This window comes from Sebastes umbrosus, chromosome 10 (genome assembly GCF_015220745.1).
Source record: "Sebastes umbrosus isolate fSebUmb1 chromosome 10, fSebUmb1.pri, whole genome shotgun sequence".
NCBI classification, from domain to species: Eukaryota; Metazoa; Chordata; class Actinopteri; order Perciformes; family Sebastidae; genus Sebastes; species Sebastes umbrosus.
Genome location: NC_051278.1, coordinates 29,568,704 through 29,594,993, shown reverse-complemented (window position 1 = coordinate 29,594,993; position 26,290 = coordinate 29,568,704). Strand labels below are relative to the sequence as shown.

General features: G+C 41.2%; 1 protein-coding gene across 2 annotated transcripts; it reads right to left on the bottom strand.

The window, feature by feature from the left end:
- Positions 1-1,518: 1,518 nt before the first annotated feature.
- LOC119496216 (cGMP-dependent protein kinase 2) lies at positions 1,519-26,290 on the bottom strand. 2 transcript variants are annotated; one of them, XM_037783361.1, is made up of 19 exons: positions 26,169-26,290; positions 24,090-24,455; positions 20,369-20,535; positions 20,062-20,175; positions 17,049-17,154; positions 16,054-16,117; positions 15,782-15,859; positions 14,282-14,376; positions 12,813-12,881; positions 10,147-10,245; positions 9,770-9,905; positions 9,288-9,424; positions 7,885-7,974; positions 7,137-7,278; positions 6,854-7,017; positions 6,215-6,337; positions 5,520-5,582; positions 4,523-4,589; positions 1,519-2,943 (listed from the first exon to the last, which is right to left on the bottom strand). In XM_037783361.1, the coding sequence occupies exons 1-19, from the start codon at positions 26,288-26,290 to the stop codon at positions 2,848-2,850; spliced, it is 2,298 nt and encodes a 765-aa protein (XP_037639289.1). In that variant the 3' UTR covers positions 1,519-2,847. The 2 variants fall into 2 exon arrangements, with proteins under 2 accessions (XP_037639289.1, XP_037639290.1); XM_037783362.1 differs by lacking the exons at positions 12,813-12,881; positions 14,282-14,376; positions 15,782-15,859; ... (4 more) ...; positions 24,090-24,455; positions 26,169-26,290 and having other exon boundaries at positions 9,770-9,876; positions 10,147-10,237.

Genomic DNA, 26,290 nt, shown 5'->3' with positions numbered 1-26,290 from the left:
TAAAAGCTACTGTATACTGAATGTCTGTATGTCCCTCACACTGTGTCCTGATCTTTAAAGTAGTCATAGTACCAGAGGCACCAGAATGAGTTTTGAAGTGGGGGGGGGGACATCCACTTTTGGATGACGTAATTTCCACAGGCGATCAATTTAATTAATGAATTAATTTTAATTCATATATTAGTTGTATATGAATTGAATATACTGCATGAATTCAAAACGGTCGGGTTGCCAACATGTCTGCACACCCTTGACGTACTGAGGACAGTCCGTCCCGGTTGACAGTTGTGCCGCGAGCCCCGTCCCTCCCCGCAGGGAGAGAGGGCGCAACAAGCACTCAACGGCCCCAGGAAGCGGTGAGGTCCAAGCGAGGGAACTCACATTTGGAGCCACGAGCCACCTTCAGCTCGGATCAAGCCGACTTAGAGCAGGTACACCGGAGGAAATGCGGTGCGGAGGCCAGCCAGCGGGAGACATCTCGACACACTGAATTGAATCCCCCCGGCACACTGCAAGAACCACCCCACCCGTTGAAATATTTTTGGCTCATTATGAAACTGTGGTGGGCTGGATGTCAGGCTAGAAGTTAGATTACTTTGATTTAATTTGAAATAGGCAACACAATAGTTGATTATCATTGGATAAAAGTCCAACATGTTAAGCCATATAGACATTATCACCAACGTTCTATGACCTTAATACCTGGCTTAGTCATTACCATTTTATTACCACAACACCTGAACGTGGGGGGACAAAAAGTCTCGTTGTCCCCCCTATTCCGGCGTCTATGCATTGTACTTCAGTACACTAAACATTGGCAGTGGTTGGCACTTGAAGTCAATTAAGCCTTTGTGTTGATGAAAGTCATTATTGCCAGGCGATGGAGGATGGAGGAGCTTGAGTTTGATCTGCAAGATGGTAAAAGATTCAAAGACAAGGACTGTAATTACACGTGATATGTGGGTGGAAAGATCAGGAGTGCTTCACCCTCATCCTACCAACCTGTTTAACATATCATGACTAATGACTGGGGTCCCTGGGGACACCAAGAATAAACTACTGTCAGAAACAATCATCATAGCAAAATGTTAACTTATTTCTTCTCAAAACATTATTATTTATGTAATTACTGTCATCTGAAGAAAAAAAACAACAGGTTATTATTATTATTTTAGTAAAGTTACAGTTAATTTGCATATTGTGTAAAACTTTGTAAAAATTTAAATAATGATTACTAGGTTCCTTGTGAAACATTGAAGTTTAGCTATGTTTCTATCTAAAATACCCAGTTGGTACTCTCTTGGTCCCCATACTTGCTTTCTTACACTGTCAGTATTTTATTAGTACTTGATTCATACAATGAAATTATACTGTAAATCACAGCTGCATTATTAAGTGTAACCAGTGCTTCATTAGTTTACTCATGCTACATCCGTTTCCCTTCTTTCTTTTTTTTTTTACTTTTGCTGCTACAACAGCCATATTGTGCAGTGATCAGAACTTCCATCACACCCCAAATTATTCTGGACTTCTTTATTTTATTGGCACTTAAAGTCATACAACGAAATGACACAGTAAACTGCAGGCTGTAATATAAAGTGTTACCAAAGTTAGCTCAAGCAGGAAGACAATTATACAGTATGTTGTAACATATCACTCTGGGACTCCACCCCTCAGGTATAATCCAATGATTTCAGCGGAATTTGATCATCAGTGATTGTTTGGCTTTCATCGTCATCCAGTGATCATCTTAGTGGGGTGTATTTAAACCAGTGTGAATGCCTCTATGTGCGGCTAGGGGAAGATGCCCAATTTTATGCAATTTATACTCTAAAAACTGTAGCTCGATAATCAGACTGAATTGCGATTTCCTTTCACCTTTCAGCGATACAGTATGGTGTTGTCACATTTAGCCCTTTTTCACTGCACAGACATAATGAAACATAACCTAACATGTAGCCACCGTCACAGCTTCTGCTCTTGTATCAGCTCTTTTGGGGACCTGGAACTAAATTTGGGCGCTGCTCAGAAAGATGTACTTTTACGCAGGTACTTTCAGGGGTTTGCTCGCAGTGCTGTCGATCACGATTGGTACAGCAGATGTGACGATGTGACAAAGGTGACTATGACAAACACACTAAAACAGTAACCACCATTTTACTACCGCATCTGTATCGACCAGGAAAACCAATACTTGAAAAAATAATAAACAGTAATGAATGCTTGTTGAACAAAACCAACATGTCCAGGTCCTCATTAAGTATTTGGGGAAAGGAGGTAATTCAAAGGGAGCTGGAGTTTAGAGGTTTGTAACCAAAAGGTAGACAAGAAGATTTCTCAGTGATTCGACGCACAGCTGAACGGTGCAGGAAAACAAATTCTAAAGATGAAACAAGATAACAGAAGCGTAAAGGATCACAATGCGCACAGCAGAGCAAAATGAAAAAAATATTATGAGTTCAGTGTTCAATTCTTTGTTGGCATATAAACCAGATTGGTTACTTCACTCGGCTAGCAAACAGAACATAAAAATGACGTACATGGTCCCTCCATAGCCTTTTCACGGCATATATCTGAAATGTAGTGGTTTGTAAAATACTGTGAAAATGCAGGGAAGTACTTCCTTATTTAGGATATGAGAAGCCTGATGTCACAGGCTGTTGAGTTCCTGCAGTGGTAAAGGGTAAAGCTTTATCAATCACACAGTCACCTCATGTTGCTCATGGCTGAGCGGAGGGAACGGGCTACTACAACACTCTCTGGAATACAGTGTACTTGCTAACCCACTGTAGCTTCATGAGCCAGATCCACTGCTGCTGGTGCTTAAAATATATATGATCAGAGTCCTCAGAAGTCTTTATCCCAGCCAGACAGCTCATCCGGAGGCTCCTCCGTGTCAGGAGGAAATATGTCAAAGTGACTGTGATCCGTCGGCCCGTTCAGCTGCAGAAACGAGGAAAATCATCATGAAATCATTTCATTTTGTCAGAGTGGGATCATTCACAAGTTCCTCATTGGCCGAGCTGAATTTCCTCTGTCAGTGCACATAGTTATCATGGTAATGTGGACACCTACATTTGCATAATGACATGTATACTTATAATACATATTTATATATGTCAAATGTTAACATACACTGTCAGGGACAGTTTTGTTTCTTTAAATCTCTATCAAAAGTGGTTTTGGGATCTAAAATTAAGCTTTTGGGATGATCCTCACAAACTCCTGACATCAAGCCCATTCAAAAGATGATGTGGACTGGCATGAAACAATGAGTCCATGCAGGAAAACCCAACAGATTTGGTTGGATTCTACCAATTATTCCAAGAAGATCTCTGCCAGATGTGTATTGATGGTTACCATAAGCTGTTTGAACTTTCTACAAAGTCAACCAAATCTGCAAATTTTCCCTGTCAAAGTATTTTTTTTTACGTTTTCCCTACATGATGCATGACCACAGGACATACAGGTGTAGAGACAGTCTGCACAGTACTGTGGTTGAAAGAAGCAGTGGTTGCGGTGTGTAAATGGTTAAAGTATGTATTGGTCTTAGTTTCATTACCTTAAAGGTCCCATATTGTAAAAGGTGAGATTTTCATGTATTTTATATTATAAAGCAGGTTTAAGTGTAAATACTGTTAAACTATATAAACGCTCAATATACGGAGAAATACACACAGCCCGTATTCAGACATTGTGCGTTGAAACAAGCCATTAGGATTTCTGTCCATTTGTGTTGTCACAAATATACAATATTTACATGGTTTTAAACATAAACATTCTAAATGTGTCCCAGTTTATTTCCTGTTGCAGTGTATGTAAATAACATCAGCTGACAGGAAGTAAACATGGACCCAAACTGTTGCTTAGCAACGCAATTCCGTTGCAATTCCGTTGAAATGCACTAAAATGGAGCGTTTCAGACAGAGGTATATTCCGGCAGACCGTATGAGTAAAATAAAGTTTTTTTTTAACATTACAGCATGTAAACATGTTCTAGTAGAAACATAAAATACAAGTATGAGCCTGAAAATGAGCAAGATATGGGACCTTTAATGCTGACTGAAAATATTGTGCGGTCAAACTTCTTTAGTGAAGTGTAACACACAAAAACAAAACACAGCACACTAAATCCCTGTGTGTTTTAGGAAGTGCAGGATAATTTCTCTGCATTTGCTTTTCACAGCATCAGCAGATAAAACCCAGCCGGTATTTTCCTTTTCAAGTTGGATAACAATGTGCTCATCTTATTTTGTTAGTAAAGGCTAACTCACTGCAGACAACACATGCAAGATTTGTCCAATCGGCATTTTAACTTTCATTCAATACTCTCAGGTTCTCCATTGAATTTTCTCACAAATAATGTCATAATCAGCACACCAGTATTCTCCACAAAGGGGATGAAAGCAGTCGATCACATTCTTGTACATTCTATTGGACTGAAATGTTGTTTCTACAGATTTGTTTTTGGATTGTCTGCTTCTGCTTGTTTATTGTTAGGAAACAAAGGTCATAGTTTCACCTCTCTCTTCAATGGAGACAGGAGCTTGTGACGTCTCAAACCCTCCCAGTTGAAGCCCTGGAACCACCTACAAAAGAAACAAAATAAAATCCCTCAAAGTTGGATTTTATTTGAAATTACAACTCCCATTATGTTCTGTAGAAAAGTAGCCTTCAACCACATCACTGTTGGGTGAACCGGTTAAGAACTGGTTTCTTAATCCAAATAGAAACCACACACCTAACATGACAGCCAGCGAAAGCTAGCTAAAAGCTAGATATATTACAAAGAAGTATGTGCTGTTACTGGGGACTTGAGTCACTGGAGCTCTGGCATGCACTGCATCATTCACTGCTTTTAAATCTTGAACAAAATGATGAGGAGCCTTTTTAACAGGGAAGATGCAGTAGGTGTGTCTGGACATCCTTGCTTCAATAAGGATTCAAAGACAGGGGGTTGACCCGTGGGTCAGGCGGGTTCGGGCCAAGTTTTCTAGAAAATATGACGGGTTTGGGCGGCCGGTTCGAGACTGCTCCTTGTCTCTGTCCTTCTTGTCTCAGACATCAGTCCGGACAATTGTGCTACTATAATGCATAAAGTTAAAGTTTATGGGTTGGGTTTGGGTCGTTGATTAACTCATATTTTTGCAGGTCGGGCGGGGAGGATTGGCTCTGATAATGGGTCAGGTGGGTGCGGGTAATAAAAAAACGCTGACCCATGCATTACTACTATCTACCATGCATGCTGCCATCATCGGGCAGCATGCTCCATCCACCAAACAAACAAACCACACCTCTTCAGCTACCTCCTCCTGTCAAGCAACGCACCACACACTCCTGATTATGACATCAGCAGATAACATTACAGTTTAAGATTAAATTCTTATTCATTAAGTAATTAAATTATGAGCAGTCATGTGGAAGTTTCTATATCTTGTGCGGTTGTTTGATTTTTTTATAAACTTCATCTGAAAATGTCCAAAAGGAAGACATAGATATCATTTGGAAAGGAGACTTACTTGTGTTTCTTGATGTCAATGATGCCGTTCTTTTTGTTTCCCAGCCTCTCCACTGGACTTAGCCTGAGAGGAAAAGAGAGAGAGACATTTATATTGGTTTAATGTCAAGTTTAATAACCCTGTGGATGTTCTGTTTAAAAAGAGACAGCCTGGAAACTTAACACACTCACATGATTAAATTAGTCTAACGGTGGGTTCATATCAGGAACGGAGGCACGGCACTATGTTAATGGTCATGCGAGCTGAAGCCTGACTGTTCACACCATTTCTCCGCAGTCAACAAGTGATTCTGCTCCTCTGCTGCTTACTATAGAGCCCACGATCACAAACAGCAGTGACACCAGGCTATTTCTAATAAATATAGAGGATGGATTTTGAAATGGGACTGGGAGGGAATCAGAGGAATTAAAACTCAGGGAGAACAGCAGGGAGAAGTGTTTTACGATGCTTCGCTACGTTCAGCTGATCTCAACATAAACAAAAATACACGTGGATGATGGCGCAAGCTGAACGGAGAGAGGGGGGGCAATTGTACTCGAGCAACTTGGTCTGCGCTCTCCGAGTGCCATTCTAGTTCTAAATGAGACTGCCAGGCTGCTCTACACCACCAATTACACAGTGATTCCCTGAATATGTGTTTAAATGACAAAGCGGTATTGTCCTCATATCTGATCGTGCTTGTTGATTCACCGTACTTGCAGAGTCTCCTGATGAGGTCGTCTGGACGCTTCCCTATTCTCTTAGGGAAGTCCACCTTCTCAATGCCATGGAGGACCATGGTGTAAATCTTTATGGGGTCTGAGCCAGCAAAGGGAGGGCTGGAAGAAAAACATGTTTTAGATTTATTGAAAAAATAAAGCAAAAAAAAAAAATCAGACTGCACTGTTCAGAGAGACAAAGTCATCCCCCCGCTGCTGCAATTTAAAGCTAGTCTCTACTCTGCAGTGTTCTGGAGATGTTCTAAAAATAGTAATTAGAGTACTTAGTCGTATACGACATGCTTGACCTCAGAAGGTTAATCATTGGTACCTCACCTGACAGGAAACAGTAGAAACAGGGACTCTATTCAACCCTGTCAGCATGTAGATGAGGAATAACCCTTATTATTCCTCATCTACATGCTTTCTCTGGGTCAGATAATCTGCCATCATTGACTTTGTTTGTTGAGTTTTAACTGTTATGCTGATGACCCTCAACTGTACCTTCACATCACACCTTCCACCCACCTCTGCGTGTCATCAAATGTGGTACCAAGACTAAGAAAAGCAAAAGTCTTTGCTTTAACATTTTCTTCCCAAATCTCAAAAGTAGCAGATTCTACCTTACTGACTTACTTGCCAGTGAGAAGTTCAAATACGAGGATTCCTAAAGACCAGCAATCAGCTCCAAAGTCATGGCCTTTGTTCATGATGACTTCCGGGGCCACATACTCTGGAGTCCCACAGAATGTCCAGGTCTTCTTTCCAAGGCCGATCTTTTTAGCAAAGCCAAAATCTGCCTGAGGAAATACAGAGGACATATATTACCTTAATAATATGCTCAAAGATAATATAGACACACAATGAATAACACTATTTAAAGGACATCACTCAAACAAATATTTAGACAGTGGCTTACCATTTTGACATAACCCTCAGCATCCAGTAGTAGGTTTTCAGGCTTCAGGTCTCTGTAGACGATGCCCATAGTGTGGAGGTAATCAAAGGCCTCTAAGACACAACCAGTACAGAACCTGGCTGTGGGCTCATCAAAATAACTCCTGGCAGGTTATGAAAAGATCAACAAATCAATAGAATTATATGAATATACACAGAGCCGACTCTGAAAAACTGTCAGGGACGTTGCAGTTCATGTTCGGTGTCTTAACCCCTAAACCAATAGAGTGCTAGAGGGATGACGTACTTTCGTAGGCCAACCCGAAAGTTAGCATCACACCCTCGACGAAAAGCCAACAGGATTTTTCCATTGGATTTTGGATTATTGCAGAAAATAAGCTTACACTTTTTGTTCAGCAAGATAATCTTCACAAAATAACACCACTTTTGTGATTTTTGTAGCATAAATGCAATAGCCAGAAGTAAAAATCTAATATTAGTCAAAAAGTCTTTTGAAGTTTAAAAAACCTTAAAAAATATTTTTTTTTTTTCAACAAAATACACCAAGGTCTCATGACTTCACGTCGCCACTACAAAGCTAAAAGCGGACTAATGTTCGACCATGATGATGTTAAGTAGTCTCATTTAGCCATCCGCATTTTTGAAGACACATAAAAGACACTGTTAAAGTTACGCTTTACTGAAAATATAAATTTCTGGATGTTTTCATTTGTAGTTGTTATAAATGTAGCAAAAGGACCTACACTCACATGTCCCTCAGCACAGTCCACAGCTCTCCACCGAGACACGCCTCCAGCAGCATGTAGACAAACTTATCATCCCGAAATGTTTGGAATAACCTGAAATACATCAACAGACAGCCAAGAGACTCTTTGTTAACTACTGTGTTAAATTAAAAACACCCATACTTGTCAACCTTGAGACCCTAAAAATAGGGAGGATTTCAAAACCAAAGTGGGCGTCTAGAGGTTTCTTCCCCGTCTCTCACTCCCTGAAGGCCCTTTCAGACACAACGCGACAATGGCACCACTGTGCTCTGAAACCCGTTATTTCCAATGGCTTGCACCCCACCATGACGACTTTTCGCTGTGTTGTGCAAAGTATCCAGTTCTCTTAATACATCCATGGTTGAGATAATGAAAATGAAAAAAAGTGTGAAAATTTGTCATAAATTGGGAGAAATATGGGAGAATTGTGAACCCAGGAAGAAACCGGGAGAGGGCGATGAAAACAGGGAGTCTCCCGGGAAAATCGTGAGGGTTGGCAAGTATGAAAACTCCTCCTAATCCACCTGCTAGCATAGCAACAATAACTAATTTAGGACCCCTAAATATAAATAATGATTGTCACTGGTAATATGCTTAGTGCTGCACGTCTAGTGGAAACTGCATTCATGTTTTGTATTGGTATTGATGTCTTGTATTGGTAATGCAATGCTGAAAACATAATAATGATCATATAGTCATATACCCATGACATGCCTATGATGCATTTCTATTGGCCTATAAACATGAAGCACTGCAGATTGCTGATGCTGCAGCTCTTCAGAGAAAAAGACTTTTGGTGCAAGCTCTAAAAAAAAATATCTCATTCTCTAAACTTTACAGCCCATGACCACTGAAACTTATACGAATTTGCATTCTTAGATTTAATTTAACACTGAGACCCCATAAAAAACAAAAAATGTCTGAACTAAAAAGGACGAAACTGAGTGGTAGGAGGAATGTTGTATTAGTGAAGTGGGAGAGTGAACATTTTGGCTGAACTTTTCCCTTTCAATGACAATGTCAACAGACTGCTTGCACAAGGCCTTTGTTCTTTAAAGTCATAGCCCAGATAAATCTCAGTGCAGTGGTGGGACCCGGGTCCGCAGCTTTCTCCCAGCAGGTTCCTTAGCAACTCCACAGAGAAACCACCACACTGACCGGCCCCCATTATCTTCTCCTTAAGGAATACGAGATATTTGTGGCAGATTGATCTGTTGGCTATCTTACCCATCATGTAGCCTCTTCTGTTAAACATCCACATACTTCCACTAGCTCTGATTACGGAAAACAACTAAACATCCTAACATAATCATAATCTCAAAGTAACACCTTACTCTTCATGAAACAAAGAAACCTTAATGTGTAATGATGTGTATGGCCCACACCTGATGATAAACGCTGAGTTTGTTTGCTGAAGGATGTTTTTCTCAGAGTAGATGTGCTCCTGCTGTCTGGTGTCTACAATGTGCTTCTTCTTGATGCACTTCAGAGCAAACGTGGTGTCCTCATCCTTCAGCTTTACCTGGGAAACAAACAGCAGAGAGGAGCTTGTTGAGCAAAGCTCACTGACGGATACTAGAAATGTATATTATAGCTAAACGTTACACAAAAGCACCAGCTAAACAGTGACTGAATGTGTGTACAAATGTGTGTATAAATGTATAAAAGATCAAAAAAAAAATTACATTAAAATTAACCAACATTGCTAAATGTTGAGTCGTAAAAATTGTAAGAAAAAAATGTTGGCACTGGACGTTTCTGTAAAGCGTGGATACGTAGAATGTGGAAGTTTTTGCATTTGGTCAGAGCAATTGACGTATCGAGTGGCCGTTATTCGTTGGTGCATTACACTGTTACTGCAACTCACCAGCTCCACTCGTCCAAATCCTCCCATGCCCAGTGTAGCTATGACCTCGAGCTCCTGGAAAGGCAGGAGAGAAATCTTCTCCCTCAGCCTCCTCAGCTCCTGGGCCTCTGCAGAGTCAATCTGAGGTGAGTGGGGCCTGAGAGAGTAGTAATACGGGACATACGATTACATTTGGGCCCTTTTTTCCTTTTCAGGGTTAGACTGACGGACTCATTTAAAAACTAAGCTTCAAAGCAGCTTCTCACCAGTAAAACTGGTAATGCAGTCATGACTATATGATATCCAATAAGTCACCACCATTATCACCTTACAAGGAGGCTTAATTAACATTTATACAGCTAAAAGTCTGTTGTGTCATTCTGTCATTGTGCGCTTACAGGACATTCCTCATCTCATCACTCCTGGAGAGCTCTTCCACGTATTCCTTCAGGTAAGCCTGAAGTTCCTCATAAGTTCCCACCATTTGGTTGAAGTTGCTGGAGAGGAGGCAAACACATGAAAAACTTTTAAAGAGGAAAGAGAGTCTGAAACAATTAACCTTTTACTGGCTCCAATTGTAAACCTAATAGTATACTCTCTGTCTGAGTAAGATACATTTACAATTATTTTAGTATTTTAGCATTTTTTATGCATTAATATCATCATCATCATCATTAACGTCTTCACATGTATGTCCTGTACATAATCACTCAGTTCATGTATATCCATCCAGTATTTATTTCTTTGGACTATTTGTATTGTTTTAAATTTACAGAACACTTGACTTGTATATATACATTTGATTTTATGAGGGCCCGAGTATCGACGAAGTCGGAGCTGAGGACCTATTGAAATTCAAATGATTATTAATATTAGGGCCCGGGCCCTAAATTGATGTAATCCGATCAACTTCAAATTTGGTCAGTACAATCTTAAGACCTTTGTCATGAAAAGTTATTAAAGGTTTGAGCTTTCATAAAACGTGTTGCCGTGGTGTGGCGGACAATTTACATGATTCTCCATTTATTGAACTGTTGTAACTCCACTGTGATTGGTCAAATCTGCCCAAAACTTGACCTATTTCATGGTAGTCCGGGCCTGAGGACATCTACGTGACAATATTGACTCAGTCATAGCACCACCTACTGGCAATAGAAAGTCAGCGTTATGTGACAAACATCATCAGATTTTGTCTGATTTTGATTGTGTGGTCTAAACTTGATATAGTATATCTTCCTCTATTTGGAACAAAAACATTCCTACAATTAGAAAAGCAGAGAGAGACCGAAAGATGCGGGGGGAGTGGCACTGCCAAATTTTCTGCATTATTACTGGGCTTCCAACATTCATAAAGTTATTCACTGGGTATCAAATTTCTATGAGGGCACAGGACTATTATGGGCTGAGATGGAACAATTTGTTTGCAATCCAGTATCCTTACCATCAATGCTTTGTGCACCACTACCTCTCAGCAAAAAAAGGCAGACAGTTAACCCCATTGTAAATGGCTCACTGAAAATATGGTCCCAGTTTAGGTCACATTTTAAACATAAACAGGTGCTCACTTTGCTACCTATCGTATCTAATGGGCTATTTCCACCTTTATTAATAGACTCTGCATTCCAGTTATGGTTCAGGAAGGGGCTACGATGTATAAGGGATCTTTTTCAAAATAATAACTTTATGTCTTTTGAGCACATTGTTAGAGAACATGACATACCTAAATCTAATTTTTTCAGGTATTTGCAAGTGCGCAGTCTTGTCAGAAAGCTTTTTGTTTCCTTCCCATCTCGCCCGACAGATGTTTGGATTGAGGAATTTTTAGATTTGGATCCTCTTGAACGTGGTCTGATATCTAGACTGTACAGTGAAATTCAAAGGGTGGCATCGCCTTCACTGAACCATCTCAGGGAACAATGGGGTAAAGACTTCGGAGCGGTTATTTCAGATAAAGTTTGGCGGTTTGCAATTGAACGGATCCATTCAACATCTATCTGTGTAAAACATGGATTATTACAATTTAAGATTATTCACAGACTCCACCTTTCAAAAAGCAAACTCGCAAAGATGTTCCCAGGAACAGATCCAACTTGCTCCCGTTGCCATCAAGACGATGCCACCCTTTATCACATATTTTGGACTTGCCCAGCCCTGGTTCCACTCTTGACCGCTATCTTTGAAACCTTTTCATACATTTGTGATAAAGAAATACAGCCAGACCCAACAATTGCGATATTTGGGGTAGCTCCTCCAGAAGTCCCACTGTCATTGGTTCAAGCTGATGCATTGGCTTTTTCCTCACTGCCAGTGCGAAGGCTAATACTACTACAGTGGAAATCCAACAATCCACCGACGCATTCTCAATGGATAGAAAGTGTTATGACATATTTAAAGCTAGAGAAACTTAGATACTCAACAAGAGGCTCATCTAAGAGGTTTTTCAAAGTGTGGCGGCCTTTTCTCTTTTACTTTGAACATGAATATGTATCTAAACAGCAGATGTAGGCTCCCCTGTTAGTATGTACTGGTATCCTGCCAGTACCCCCGACGTGCGCAAAGGTGCGAGGGCCTGATCATCGCTGCTTGCAGCTTTAATATTATAGTTTGCTCTTTGTTTGTAAAATTATCCGCTCCGCTGACAGCAGACTTGCTCATGTTTGTGACTGGTCATATGCACCGCCCCTTTTATGCGAACGCTCTCATAGCTAGATTGAGAAACACTTGGTTGACTTACCGAGTTGATGACCACCGTCGTGTGACCGCCTAACGTGACCGCCTAGCGTGATCGCGGTTGTTAGGGTTAGTGAAGCCAGATAACGGGAAGTTATTCAGGTTTTGTCGAACTCACTTCGTAGTATAGACTTCTGGTCTGGAGCAGGCTAGCTGCACAGAATAAATCTCCATGGTAATTTATGTGCTACTGCTCAGTCACAGTTAAATCCAGCCAGGATAACTGGAAAATGCCGGTTTGATACGCTATCTAGGTTTTGTGAAATAGCCCACTTGGTATATTAGTCCAGCTCTACATAATAACATGCCACGTAAACAACATCCAGCTACTCACTCTCTGTCCACCACCAGGCAGTGTGTGTCGTTCTCATTGCAGACGATGTTGGCTGAGCGGACATCCTCACTGTAAACATGCATGTACAGTTCAGTCAAACAAACGCAACACAGACCCATATGTACACACTGCAGTGTGATGAAGCAGGCCTTTGTCAGACCACAAATAAACATGAAGGGTCATCTTTGTCTGCTTCTATTGTTTGCTTGTGGGTTGAAGGCACAGTATGTTCTGAATGTCCTGAAGGGAGCAGTTTCTCCTCCGTCTCAAAATAGTACAACAGAAATGCTCCTGTAATGTGAAAATGAAACTCTGAAGGACTCTCATCGTCTCCTCATCCAGTCACATCTTGTCACTGACCTTTTTGACTTGTCTTTTCAATTGTGCATGACTCATACAAGATAAGCAGAGATATTTTCCCCATGTCTCCTCCTAAAAACCCACATTCGCACCAGACTTTCATAAATAGAGGTTACAGTGGACAGGTACTTAAAAGCTATCTTCCTGTATGCATGGGTTTCATTTGTTTTCATGCATGGTTGTTATTGGTTCGTTGGTTATTATCTCCGCCAGGATATAATGAGATCGGTCCTGTGTGTGCGTGAGTGCAACCTTGTCTCCTACAAAATTACATTCCCATACAACTAAACTGCATTCTCAATTACGTTTCGAGGGAAACATATTTTTTCCGGTATTATATTCGCAATTTTAAACACTGACTAATGTCATAAATTGACACAAATCAAAACAAAAAAATGCAAAAAAACAACTATGTTAGGTTTAGGCAACAAATCTACTTAGTTAAGTTTAGTAAAAAATAAAAAATAAGTGAACGTAGTCTTTTGGTATCACATGAATACTGGTCTCCTGGGTGAAAGTCCTGTGTTTGTTGATCCATCCACCTTCGCCAACCTCCTCCCTGACGCATTTGTGATACGTCAAAAACAAACGGAATCCACGACCAAATACGTTTCCCTCGAAACCTAATTCACAATGCAGTTACATTGTATATGAACGTACTTTTTAGCAGACATCTTCATAGATAAAAATGTAAACATGTCTGATACACTTGCAGTCTAGACGGAGGGTTAGCCAAGTGTGGGTTGTATTGGTTCGATCAAACATTAGCAGCGGTTGTTGCAGACACACCTGGCAGAGATCTGCCCTATACTGAGTGCACCTTTCTAGTTATAACATGACTGGAAGTGAGATGTTGTGGGATGTTCTATGCTGAGCATACTGATGATGCTGAGAATACAGAGGATGTTGTTAGTGTTAATCTGTTGTTGATGTTAATCTGGCTGAGGATTTTGAAGATGATGAGGATGTTGACGTGGCTGGGCATGCTGAGGTTGTTGAGGATGCTGAGAACTCTGAGGGATGTTGAGGAGGCTGGCATGACTAAATATATACAGTATATAAAAGTGCTGCACTGTGTCCTCAGCCTTCTGTGAAGCTGTTGTTTGTACCTGATGAGAGCTTTCTCTCCAAAGTAGTCTCCAGCTCCCAATGTCTTGATTTCCTGTGGTTCAGCGAAGCCCTCCGTGCTCTGAGTGACTATGACCTACAGATAGGAAACGATAGAATGAGGCACAGCAACAACTACTCATTTAATCGGCGTTTCGTTGTTTTATCATTGGAATCGTGAAATTAAGATAATCATTCTTTCACTGTTGGCTCACTGTAAGTCAATCAGTATACAAGCTATGGATCACTTCCTTAAATGTATTTGTAAGTTTTCAGTTTTGCAACCACTACGCCCACATGCACCTATAGTTAATCCAATGGCCACTGTTTTTACAGCAGTCCCCTGAGTCTTTGTTCATTTAGTGCTGTGGGCTGAACCACGGGCAGCTTAACACTGGTAACACGAAGGAGTTGGTGGTGGACTTCAGTAGGTGTCGAACACCCCCGCACCCTCTACACCCCCTACACCTATTTCCATCCAAGGGGTGGATATGGACTGTTTAGGTACAAGTAACTTGGAGTTTGCCTAGACAACAAGCTGGACTGGGCTAAGACCACTTAAGCTGTGTACAAGAAGGGCCAGAGCCGACTTCCTGCGGAGGCTCCGGTCATTCAATGTTTGCAGTACCATGCTGAGGATGGTCTACCAGTCGGTGGTAGCCAGTGCCATCTTCTTTGCTGTGGTATGCTGGGGCAGCAGGGTGAGGACAGTCGAAGCCAACAGAATCACTCCCAACTCGTCAAATACTTATAGAGGCATAGTCAACGGCTCTGCGCTTCAAACTACGATGCTCTAAGTACCCATCTAGCGTCAGTTTTGGACATGTCAGGGACGGCATGTCTTTACATGCATAGTGTCTTTTCAAAATAAACTTTGTGTTCACAGGAAACGTACAGTTTCTGCTTGTTACATACATATTATCTTTTAAAAATTTAATTCCAACATAGGTTTACTTACTCAATAAAAGTACTTGGTTAGGTTTAGGTCATAAAACTATTCGGTTACTCTTCAGAAAAGATCGTGTTTGGGGTTAAAATAACTATGGCTCTTACTGGTGTTAGTAAAGTGTGGAAGTTAACAGTCAACGTTGACTTGGTTTCACACAGGAAGCCCGGTGCATCACATACAGATGCTAAAGGGTGCCCCATTGCGTTGGTATATGATCCTTGTTTTTACTCCTTGCATGGTGTATGTTTTGGATTTTATGGAGTTTGGATATCTCTTTGTTGATTTTTTTTACTTGTACCATTATTGATATTTTATGCACTATATTTGCACTCTACACTGTACTGTACTGCAACAGCTGCAGAAAAATCTCTCTCAAGATGAATAAAGTTCTATCTTATATCATCGTGATAAAATGTGAGGAACACTTGTAGAATTGTGGACTTGAATTTGAAATTGGAACAGTGCTTGGGCTGTGACATTTCTAAAGTCAATGGGAACACAAGTACGGACACAAACACAGATTGAGAAAGGCCTAATTGTGCAGATATCTCACCTCTCCTTTTGCAATGATAAAGAAAGTGTTCCCTTCTTCACCCTCTCGAATGATATATTCCCCTTTTTCAAAATAGTCCTGAAAAAAACAGAAGAACAGTCATTCTCTTGTCCACTTAGGTCCTGTTCAGACCTGGCATGAACATGTGTCTCGGGTGATCCGATCACAACCTAATCTGAACCTACTTAGTCAGAAACAGATACTGTATGGAACTGAATACAATGCTTTTTTAGATTATAGGCAAAAAATGTGGTGGAGTGGGAAATACTCACCACTTCAAGACAATCAACAACCTTGGCTAGTTTCTCCTCTGGCAGTCCTTGGAGCAGAGACACACTTACAGAGAAACAAGTACACACATTCATCATGGGTGCTGGGATTGATTATATATAGTATAACTGCAAAAAAAAAAAATGTAGTATCTAGTATCTGTAGTATATAATCCCAATGAAATCATGAGTATCTGTATCTGTGTCTGCGCATGTCCAATATGTCTATGTAGTTAAATGTAGGCTATGTGTATAACAAGAGGGCATTGGCTTGAAATAGGCAAATTATGTATCCTCAGGGACAAACATGCACTAACAGCAGAGTTTTTACTGCTTTTACCAAAACCTGACTATATCTGTAATAATAAGACCTATTTCTAGAGTGTTGTTGAGTGTGTAATGAACTACTGCCAACTGCAATCTTAGAAATAAGGGTTCTGAAAAAGGTTCTTGATGCAGGGCTGAGGTTCTACCCAGAACCATTTGTTTCTGAAGAACCCTACTGAATCTCTGTTTTTTAAAGAATGGCTGTCACAAAGTTTTAGTTGGTCTTGTTTGTCACGATAAACCCAACCCCATCCCCTGACGTAAGTGGTTCTTGGTTCTAGACCATTAAAGTGTTAGTGTCACTCTGGAACCAGTTGGTTCCAACTGGTTCGAGATTAGGCACCTCAACTCTAGGCACTAGGCAACTCTATATGGTTGTAGTTAGCACCTTTATTTGCAAAAGAGTAATGTAAAGTTTAGTCTAAAACTCAGACCTGAACCCAGCCTGTAACTACATCTTTAAGATCTGAACTGACTGAACACAACAGGTACAGCCCCGTTTGAAACTTAAACCTCATCTGAATGTCGTAGCTATATTTGTACTTACTGAGTGTTAGCTTGCCAGGCTAATGCTACATATTGGCTACACTGTTGCAAGTTTGGAGTGTACCGCCAACCTCACTGAAAACACTGGTTTGATTGTATAGTTGAGAGAAGTCAGTTGTTTGTACCTGCGCAGAAAGCTGAAGTACTCCTCATGTCTGGCCTGTATGGTCCGCATCATGATGGTCTGGAAAGTCTGGCGGTCCAGAGCCCAGATATGAGACTGGGACACAGCTGGATGAGAATGGAGAACCTTTAACAACTCATTAAATCTATTGCTTTATCATCACTGTGGAGGATAGTTAAGGGTTATTCTAAATAAATGGCTAGAACGACCGATAGAAATCGGTCGATCAACTTTTTCTTTTTCCGGATTTTGTTCTCCAGCCGGTGGATGTTGCTCACCAAACGTGAGTAAGCCAGTTTACAGTTCTTACACACAGCCACGTTACTGATGAAATGATTGGAAACAGGATGATGCAAGCAAGCAGACCATCCACTAGCATAAAACAATGCGCTCGTTTAATATGAAAAACTTAAACCACGATATGAAAATAATCCTATGTTCGGTAAAAGATTGGCGTTAAAAATGTGTTTTTGCGGACTTGTGCTCTTCTGTGAGTGCACCAGCATAAAACAAGTCCTTAAAAGACCATTATATAATCCATATCTAATGACTAAAATCTGTATTTCTGTTAAAAGATGTGATTGATGCGACCAAGATCTAAAAGTGTAAGATAGATAGATAACATAGATATGGCCTAAAACTGAAGTTGGAAAGATATTCACGGATTCAACCTTCCCAGAACTCATAAGCAAAACATTGTTAAAACACGACGGTTCTTTCTAACCCTAGTAAGGTAGACAATGAGCTACAACCTCAGTTACAGCAAAATGAGCCGTCCTCCGAGCTGGACACTTAACTTTGGTGTCTATGTGCACCTGGCTGTGAGACAAGTGACAAAAGAGACAAGTGCACAGGGGCTGTCTAGAAAGAGATACTTTCTTAAAAAAGAAAGTGAGGAATAATCCTTAAAAAGTTAGATTCTAGAGCAACTAACCTTCAGGTATCTTTGACAAGGCTGCATTTGATTGCTCACCATTTCAGAACCAAATGTGCAACAGCCACTGTTATTAATTCATTTATTTTAATTTCTACAGCAGATTTTACTGGGCTCCCAAAATCATCTTTATATTCTGATAATTGCACAAGAACAAAGCAAAAATGCAAGTTATACATTTTAAAATTCAATTGGCAAGTCAACATTTAAGATCACAATAATCTATTTTTAAAGAGATTAAAATTAAACAGTAATTATTCCAGTGGCACATCTCCAGGATCAATGTCTCACCTACATGTTCATCCAAATTTTAACATTTTGCCTGGTTGCTCTGTGCAAGAGACTTGATAATGTTGAATAGAATCAGCATTGTGACAAATGAGTCTGTCTACAAAATGTAGAACTTTCCAGCCAATATTAATTTAACCATATTGGGTGCTACCGTTACACAAGAACTTAGTAGTATAAGCACATCCATAGCCTACAGTACAGTATGAGACTCATGGATGAGTAGTTTTAAAGTATATTTAATAACTCCCTTGTGTGAATACTCATCTGCTTATGTACCATACAGCCAGCAGATGTCTTAGACATGATATGGATATGGTTGTCAAACACAAACAACATGATACACACTAAAGGAACAGAGTCTCAGGGGATCTAGCCAAACACTGGGGCTGTATTCGAAACCACCTTCTGAATACTACTAAGGAACGCAGTATGCAGTATACAGTATATACTGCGTTCCTCAGTAGTATGCCGTATGAAACAGTTAAAACGATTTACTTTACAGTATACTAGGCCAGACCTTAGTCTTTAAACAAGCTCATAAAGTACTGGACTAAAAAAAACACCACCACCAATACTACTATTGCTATTTTAAATACAACTTATACAGCCTACTGACTAACTTATACTAGTAAATATTGCATGGTTTAGCTCAACCCCTTAAACAATTCATTCTAAGAGCTCATGGTGAAGTAAGACAGGATCATTAACTAGGGGAGACGGTAAATACAAAACATTGCACGACAAAATTGCTTTCAGTTACGGCAAAAAAAATAGTGGAATGATATACCTAAAATATGAGAGTAATGTTAAAAAGGGCCATGTTGTTTCAGCAGGTATCTCTCTGCCCCGTCAGAGGCTGCTCTTCCCTCACCTGGTCTGTGAGCTTTTCAACTCCAAAAAGGCCGATAACCACAGGATCCCGTTAATTTACAATGGACATTTGTGTTGTGATATTTAAACAAACCATCTATCAACAAGGAAATAAAAGCCCCTCGTCTACAGACCGGTCTCTAGAGAGAGCTCCAGACAGCTCATAGCGGTCTCTGAGTGTGACCTCCCTGCTGGCTGGCAGCGACCCTGTCAGGCGCTAGCTAGCTGTCACGACAGTTTGTGGAGCTTCTCAACTCGTTGGAGCAAATGTTCGATTTGCCATCTAATATGGTAAAACTGCCAATATTCAAAATCTACATGCTTGATTTCTTGCCGCAAAAAAATTCAGAAGTGAATTTAGTGATGAAATAGCTACGCAAAATGAAAACAAAAAGACAAGCCGTTTTTGGCTGCTGTTGTTGTAACCGTATCCGTACTGTTCCAGCGCTTTGCATTGTGGGATACAGTAGGCGAGTTAGACTGGTCCGATGCATACTGGAGATTTTTCTTTTGTTTGAATACTGCATACTACATGTTACATTTTGACCAAATCAGTATGTACTACTAGTATAGTATGCGGTTTTGAATGCAGAATGACTCTAGAGAGAGCCTTTTACGTTTTTGCTTTACCTGAAGGCCACCGCTTTTGGAACTGCAGTAACGTTGCTCCTATAGTGTTATTATGGTGAGGATGGCCTCTGAACAAAACGTAAGGCGTTATCATAGTTTTGCACTTGGTGGCTCACGTCTCCGCTGTCTTGAAAGGAAGGGGTGAGCGGAGGGGTAATCAACACCACTAGATGCCGTCAAAACCTACACACTGTCGCTTTAAGCACAAGGGAGTGTATGCATGTATGTAATCCCAGAGGTGAGACGTATTAAGAACCATGACTGGTTTGGTCTTATTGAAGTCCCTCACCTTTGACTGTGGCTGTTCTCTTGCAGTTGTACAGTATGGCCAGTTCTCCAAATGCTGTGCCAGGATGCATCTTCCCCAGCAGCTTCCCATTCTGAATGACCTCCAGCAAGCCATCTACAGCGAGGAAAACACAACATACAGTACAGTTCAAACTCATGCATACAACAACATTGTAGATGATAAAATATGTTTAGGAAGGCCAACCTCCTACAAGTCGCCAATTGTGTTGAATTTTAGACTTTCCCTAAACTTCATTTCTACAACAACTGTGTTGTAAAATTTGCAAAAATCATTCTGCTGAGCTGACCTGCCAGTACATAGAGGTAGTTTCCAGGTTCCCCCTCCTGGATGACCAGCTGTCCCTCGGTGTAAACCTTCTCATACATACAGTCCACCATCTCCCTCATGTGCTGTGGCTCCAGCCTCTTCAGAAAGTCATTGTTCATGATGGCGTCGTTGATGAGCTTCTTGGTGCTGGGATTCAAGAAGAAGCAGAAACAAAAAAGTGCCGGTCAAGTCAATTTTATCACAAATGTACCTCAAGTGGCTTTACAATCTGAACAGCATACGACACCCTCTGTCCTCAAATTCTGAAGGTCCAAAGTCCATTGGACAAAGAAAAGAGGTCAATGTTCCTTCACTGAGCAGAGTGAAGAACAGTGCTGGAAAACAAGTGAGATAAGCATCTTTGTGTCAAATTGACAGGATGTTCCGGTTAGCTGTAGCCAGCTGTCTCCTGTGGTCTTTTCCTTACATTAACACTGTTGAATAACGCCACAGTAAGTACTAGGTTAAAGGGATAGTTTGGGTTTTTTGAAGTAAAGCTAAGAAAAATGTATACTTTATCTTACACAGCACCATCTGCCAAGTGTCTTTTTAACCACTATGCATATGGTTAAGAAGAAAGCAATACAATTATACATATGTGAGGAAAGAAATAATCAGTTATACCAAGTTTTGCTTGATTTTTTCAAAATGTAGCATGTTGCATTGACACTGCCTAAACATGTCATTCCCACATGCTGTAGACACGAAAGGCGCCAAATAGGATAAGATGGAAAACAAAGGCCATCAATTCCTTTTCTTTTTTATTAAATAGCATTTTGACAGTGAGGCAGGATAATTTTATAATGACATTGTAAAAAGGATTGCATGTTCAAGCACTAACTCAGCTGACAACCTCATGGTATTTAAACCTGAATGCCCAGGAGATGAAATGCCTTGAATTGGATGCTAGAATTTTTATTATTTGCAATAACAAATGTGGTCATATCAGAACTGTATAAACATTGTTATGCTTTTACCAGACATGACTGCTAGACCAATAGAATCTTGCAAATGTGCATCCTGGGTCCAAGCCACTGCCTTAATGTCTGCAGTTCCAATTTATTCAGCAGATCGCTCTGAGCGGGTGTTTGTGTGCGTCCCTGATTACCACATCACACAGATGATGCGCTAGTAGTGCATTCAGTGAAAAGAAGAGTGCTGAATGGATCGGAGAGTAGTGGGCAAGAGAGGCAGCTTAGGTTGTGTAATTGAGGTCCATAATGACCCAGATCCTGCATTTAAATTCTGTGGCCTTTTATTTCCCTCCATGTTTTTCTATTATCCTGCAATGCTAATTTAGCCTTTCACATGTTGGGGGATATATTACAAAAGCTGGCCAGAGCTCTCACATCCCCCTACCAATGATTCCTACCAGTGTTCTGTTTGGGTTGATCACAACTGATCAAATTACAACAGGACAGTTTTTTGCGCCACTGAAGAACGCGCTGATGACTTCATTTTCTAGTTTTATCATAAGTGATGGCTTTGTTTGACATTTTCTTCTTTCTAATTTTTCTACACCTCAGCAATTATGATCGGTGATTTTGCAAATAAATCCAGGTGCTTGGGTAGAGTCCTGCTTGATGCTGATTGGCTGTCAGATGTGAGGCAGATTTGTTGCTAAAGTTTAGTTGCAAATTAGGTATAAATATCTCTAAGGATGTGTTCACACGCTCATTTGGACCAGTTGTTTGAAAATGAGAATGAGAGAACAGCTTGTTCGCGCTTGGCATTATACTTTACAATTATTGCACCGCTTTTGAATGTTGCCATGTGAACAGAAATTAACCAAGGAGTTCGGTTTTTGGTAGGGGTCCAATTGTATCGAACTAGTTCCTGAATTGGAAAAAAAGCAAATTGATTGCAGGTCTGAAAATGCTCTTAGTCTCAGTTTACAGTGCTTTGTGTTGAAATCATCAAATGCACTTGAACAAAACAACTGTTAAATTCCTGCTGATGACATTTTCAGTTGACAGTAGCAATTTCTAAGAGCAATTAAGTATCCATCCATTTTCTGTCACTTATCTGGGTCTGGGTCTCAGTGGCAGCAGACTAAGCGAGGTAGTCCAGATGTCCCTCTCCCCAGCAACATTTTCCAGCTCTTCCTGGGGGGATCCTGAGATGTTCCCAAGCCAGAAGAGATATATAATCTCTCCAGGCGTGTTCTGGGTCTACCCCGGGGTCTCCTACCAGTTAGATGTGCCTGGAAAACCTCCAAAGGAAGACGCCCGGGAGGTATCTTGACCAGATGCCCCGAAACACCTTAATTGGCTCCTTGCGGATGAAACTCATTTTGGCCGCTTGTGTCCTCTATCTCATTCTTTCGGTCACTACCCGAAGCTCATGACCATAGGTGAGGGTTGGAACGTAGAGCAACTGATAAATTGAAAAATGTTCCTACTGGCTCAGGGGGCAATGTTGTCGGGGGCAAGAGTTTCTGGTAGGGTATTCCAAGGCAAACAGATCCCTGGGAAGGGACCAGACTAAGAGCGATTCACAGACCCCCTGAATTGGCCAGAAAGGAGATGCAGCATAGGGAAAACGGGGTGCCCTCGAGGCTTGACCCATGGGGCTCGGTCGGGCACAGCCAGCCAGGTAGCAGGCAATTGCAGACTGGTTCTTAAATTAGCAATACTTCTTCAATTGTGTTGTAATTGTTGTAACTTCTGCTTAGCTGCACATTCCACACTGGACTATACTGATGTGTTTTTTCCCCAATTAGTCTAAAATGCACATTATTTTTAAAAGCATACTGTAGTATTTTAGAGAACACACCTCACAACTTCCCGCTAGGTTTTCTTGTCTTCTTTCACTGTGATTGAAAACTCTATAACATTTTGTGACGTTCTAGCCCTCTGGTCATTATCATCACACTGATCAGCCATAACCACCTGGCAGTGGGTGGGATATATTAGACAGCAAGAGAACATTTTGAAATCTGAACTTTGTGTTGGAAGAAGAAAAAATGGGCCAGCGTAAGGATGTGAGCAACTTTGACAAGGGCCAAATTGTGTTGGCTAAACAACTGGATCAGAGCATCTCCAAAACTCCAGCTCTGCTTAGCCGCAGACCGGTCAGGGTGCCCGTGCTGACCTGAGCATCAGAACTGGACCACGGAGCAATGGAAGAAGGTGGCCCGGTCTGATGAATCACGTTTTCTTTTACATCATGTGGATGACAACGAGTTCGAGGCGTCGACTTGGCCTCCAAATTCTCCAGATCTCAATCGAATGGAGCATCTGTGGGATGTGCTGGACAAACAAGTCCGATCCACGGAGGCCCCACCTCACAACTTACAGGACTTCTTTCTACCAATCGGAAGGACAAAGATGGAGCCCGCCTTTACTGCTCAGTGACCATACCTGGTTCCAGCTTCACTTTAATTAATAATAAAACATTAGCTGTTGGAACACTGAAGTACTCAAAGATGGGCAAGCTATACAAAGAGCCCATTGCTTTCACCTAAGAAAAAAACAATTAGGTCTTATCTTGTAATTATGACTTACTATCTCATTATTCTGTAATAAATCTGATATGTCTGATCCCTGCATAATGTTTACAAACCAGCACACACTGTGGGCTTGATATGGCCATGGGTGACAATTACCCCCATCGTGAAAAGTGGTCACTAATGTAATCCATTGCAAGGAGTGTTTAACATTTAAAACATAGGTATTGTGTGGAGTGACCCTTTAACTTACTGTGAGTCCTTGCGTACGGACTTTGCGATGGAGATGTGTGCTGCTCTGAACCCTCCACAGAAGTTCTCTGAGGTGGGTTCAGCAGAGACGCCCTCTTTTGCCTTGAGCCTGCGGTGGACCTCCACAGCCACCCTGTGGAAGCGTTTGGGACCCTGGTTGATGACACTGAAGCGGTGGTGGCTGCGGTGGCACAGGGGTGGCGGAGTGTGGAGCAGGCTGTTGTTGTAGCCAATAGCATCCTGGAGCTTGTCGATCTGGGAGATCTTGGCATCCAGATCCCTTTGGAGATGCTGTAACTGGAGCTCCTGCGCTCGGAACTCTTGGTCCCGACGTGCCAGCTCCGCCTCGAGGTGTGTAATCCGCAACCTGAAGATAAGTATTAGTTCAATCACTTGAATACACATAAAGGCAGCCTTACAAAGCCAGACGACTGTACACCCTGGGACAGCTGTGGCTCAGAGGTATAGCAGGTCATTCACTAATCAATACTGAACCCCAAATTACTCCTGAAGGCTGTACGAATCGGTGTGTAAATGAGCACTTACATTAGATCCTGATGGGCAAGTTGGCACCTTGCATGGCAGCCTCTGCCATCAGTGTATGAATGGCTGTATTCGAAACTGCATACTATACTAGCAACGTACATGAAACCTGCCTTGGCGGAGGTCTGCGCTCTCCGAGTGCACTTCTAAATTATTTCTTCATCTGTTCTGTTTTCAGGCCTTATCATTAACCTCTTGTGTCATTTCAGAGCCTGCCACTCCCTCCTGCTTGCAATCATCTCATTTCCTTCACCTGGGTTTCCCTGGCCACCTCCTCACCTGGAGCTTGTTCCCTAATCAGTTCCTCAGTCTGTATATACCAGTGATGGTTCACTGGTCACTTGCCAGATTGTCTAGTGTTTTGCTGCCTAGCCTTCCAGCATTTCTTTCTCTTGCCTGACTAACTACTAGTTTTTGATGGTTTCCCAGACCTTACCTGTTTACCTGTTTGCCTGTTTGGACTGGTTTCCTGCTACTGACCTTTGACTGACTTACCAAGTAAAGCTGAACATAACCGTTGAACTGCCTGCCTCCTTGTTGTGCTTTTGGGTTCCATTCTGCCAGTTTCGTTAGAAGCTTTACAAATGTTTGACCTGTCATTACACCCTGCAGTGGGTATCAGGCTGTGCTGTCATAGAACTAATTAGCCCTTAGGTGACACCATTCCCTAAACCTAACATACCATTAGACTGCCTATGAATCATACTCTCACCCAAGCAAAGAACACATGCTTGGCGGCTTGACCTGAAACTTACATCTACATTGTACTGAATCTGCTTAGGCTAGCCTACATTGGCTGGCCCCACTGGACTGAAGGGCAGTTTCATCGGAATCTATGGCATACTTTCCAGTTTCTTACATGAGTCAACATCAGTGTTGTTTGACCATGGCATGACCGTTTCTTAACTGTAACTAAGTTTTTTTAAAACCCAAATTATGATCTTTCCCTAACCTGAGCCAAGTTGCTTTTTAGCCTACAACTAATGAAACCTTAACCATAGCAGTAACAGATCTGAAAATCTGCTAGTCTTTTTTGTAAAAAAGTATGAAAATGCTTTTGGAAGGCCCTGATAAACAACATATTTTGGAGGAAGCAGGTGTTTGCAGCTGCATGCATGTTGTATTTTGGTGACATTTCCAAAACAGCCTCAATATTATTCCAGTTTAAAACACATAAGCAAAGACCAAAGACATCCCACGGAGGGATGCATTGATCCAACTAGGTGATCATGATGGGCTTTTTTGAAATGATTCATGTTAAAAAAAATAAGAAATCTATATATATATATCCACAAGTTGGATATTTCTCTTTATTGTGTAATTGGAATTTATAAACTGTGTTAGGGACTTTATTCATCCTCAGTGGGACTATTAAAATGTATACAGCAGAGCGCACACACACAAACACACACACATACGTATCTCAAATAAAAGTAAGTAAGTAAAATAAGCTTTGCAACATATAGAAGTCACAGGTCATCCTTTACTTATCTTACAATAACTTTTTCATAATAGAGCACACAAATGCATGAGGTACCTGAGGATATCTGTGTCCAGGCCAGGATGGTCTGTGTGGATGGAGGCCAGGCAGCTGTTCTCCTCAGCCCGTTGGGCTTTTATCGAACCATTGCCCATGGCCAGGCATTGGCTGGCCACCAT

Coding starts and splice junctions, on each gene's coding strand:
- LOC119496216 (XM_037783361.1), bottom strand. CDS start 26,290: ATGGTGGCCAGCCAATGCCTGGCCATGGGCAATGGTTCGATAAAAGCC. Junction 24,456..26,168: donor CTGGACACAGATATCCTCAG/GTACCTCATGCA, acceptor ACTTATCTTCAG/GTTGCGGATTACACACCTCG. Junction 4,590..5,519: donor ATTGACATCAAGAAACACAA/GTAAGTCTCCTT, acceptor TTTCTTTTGTAG/GTGGTTCCAGGGCTTCAACT.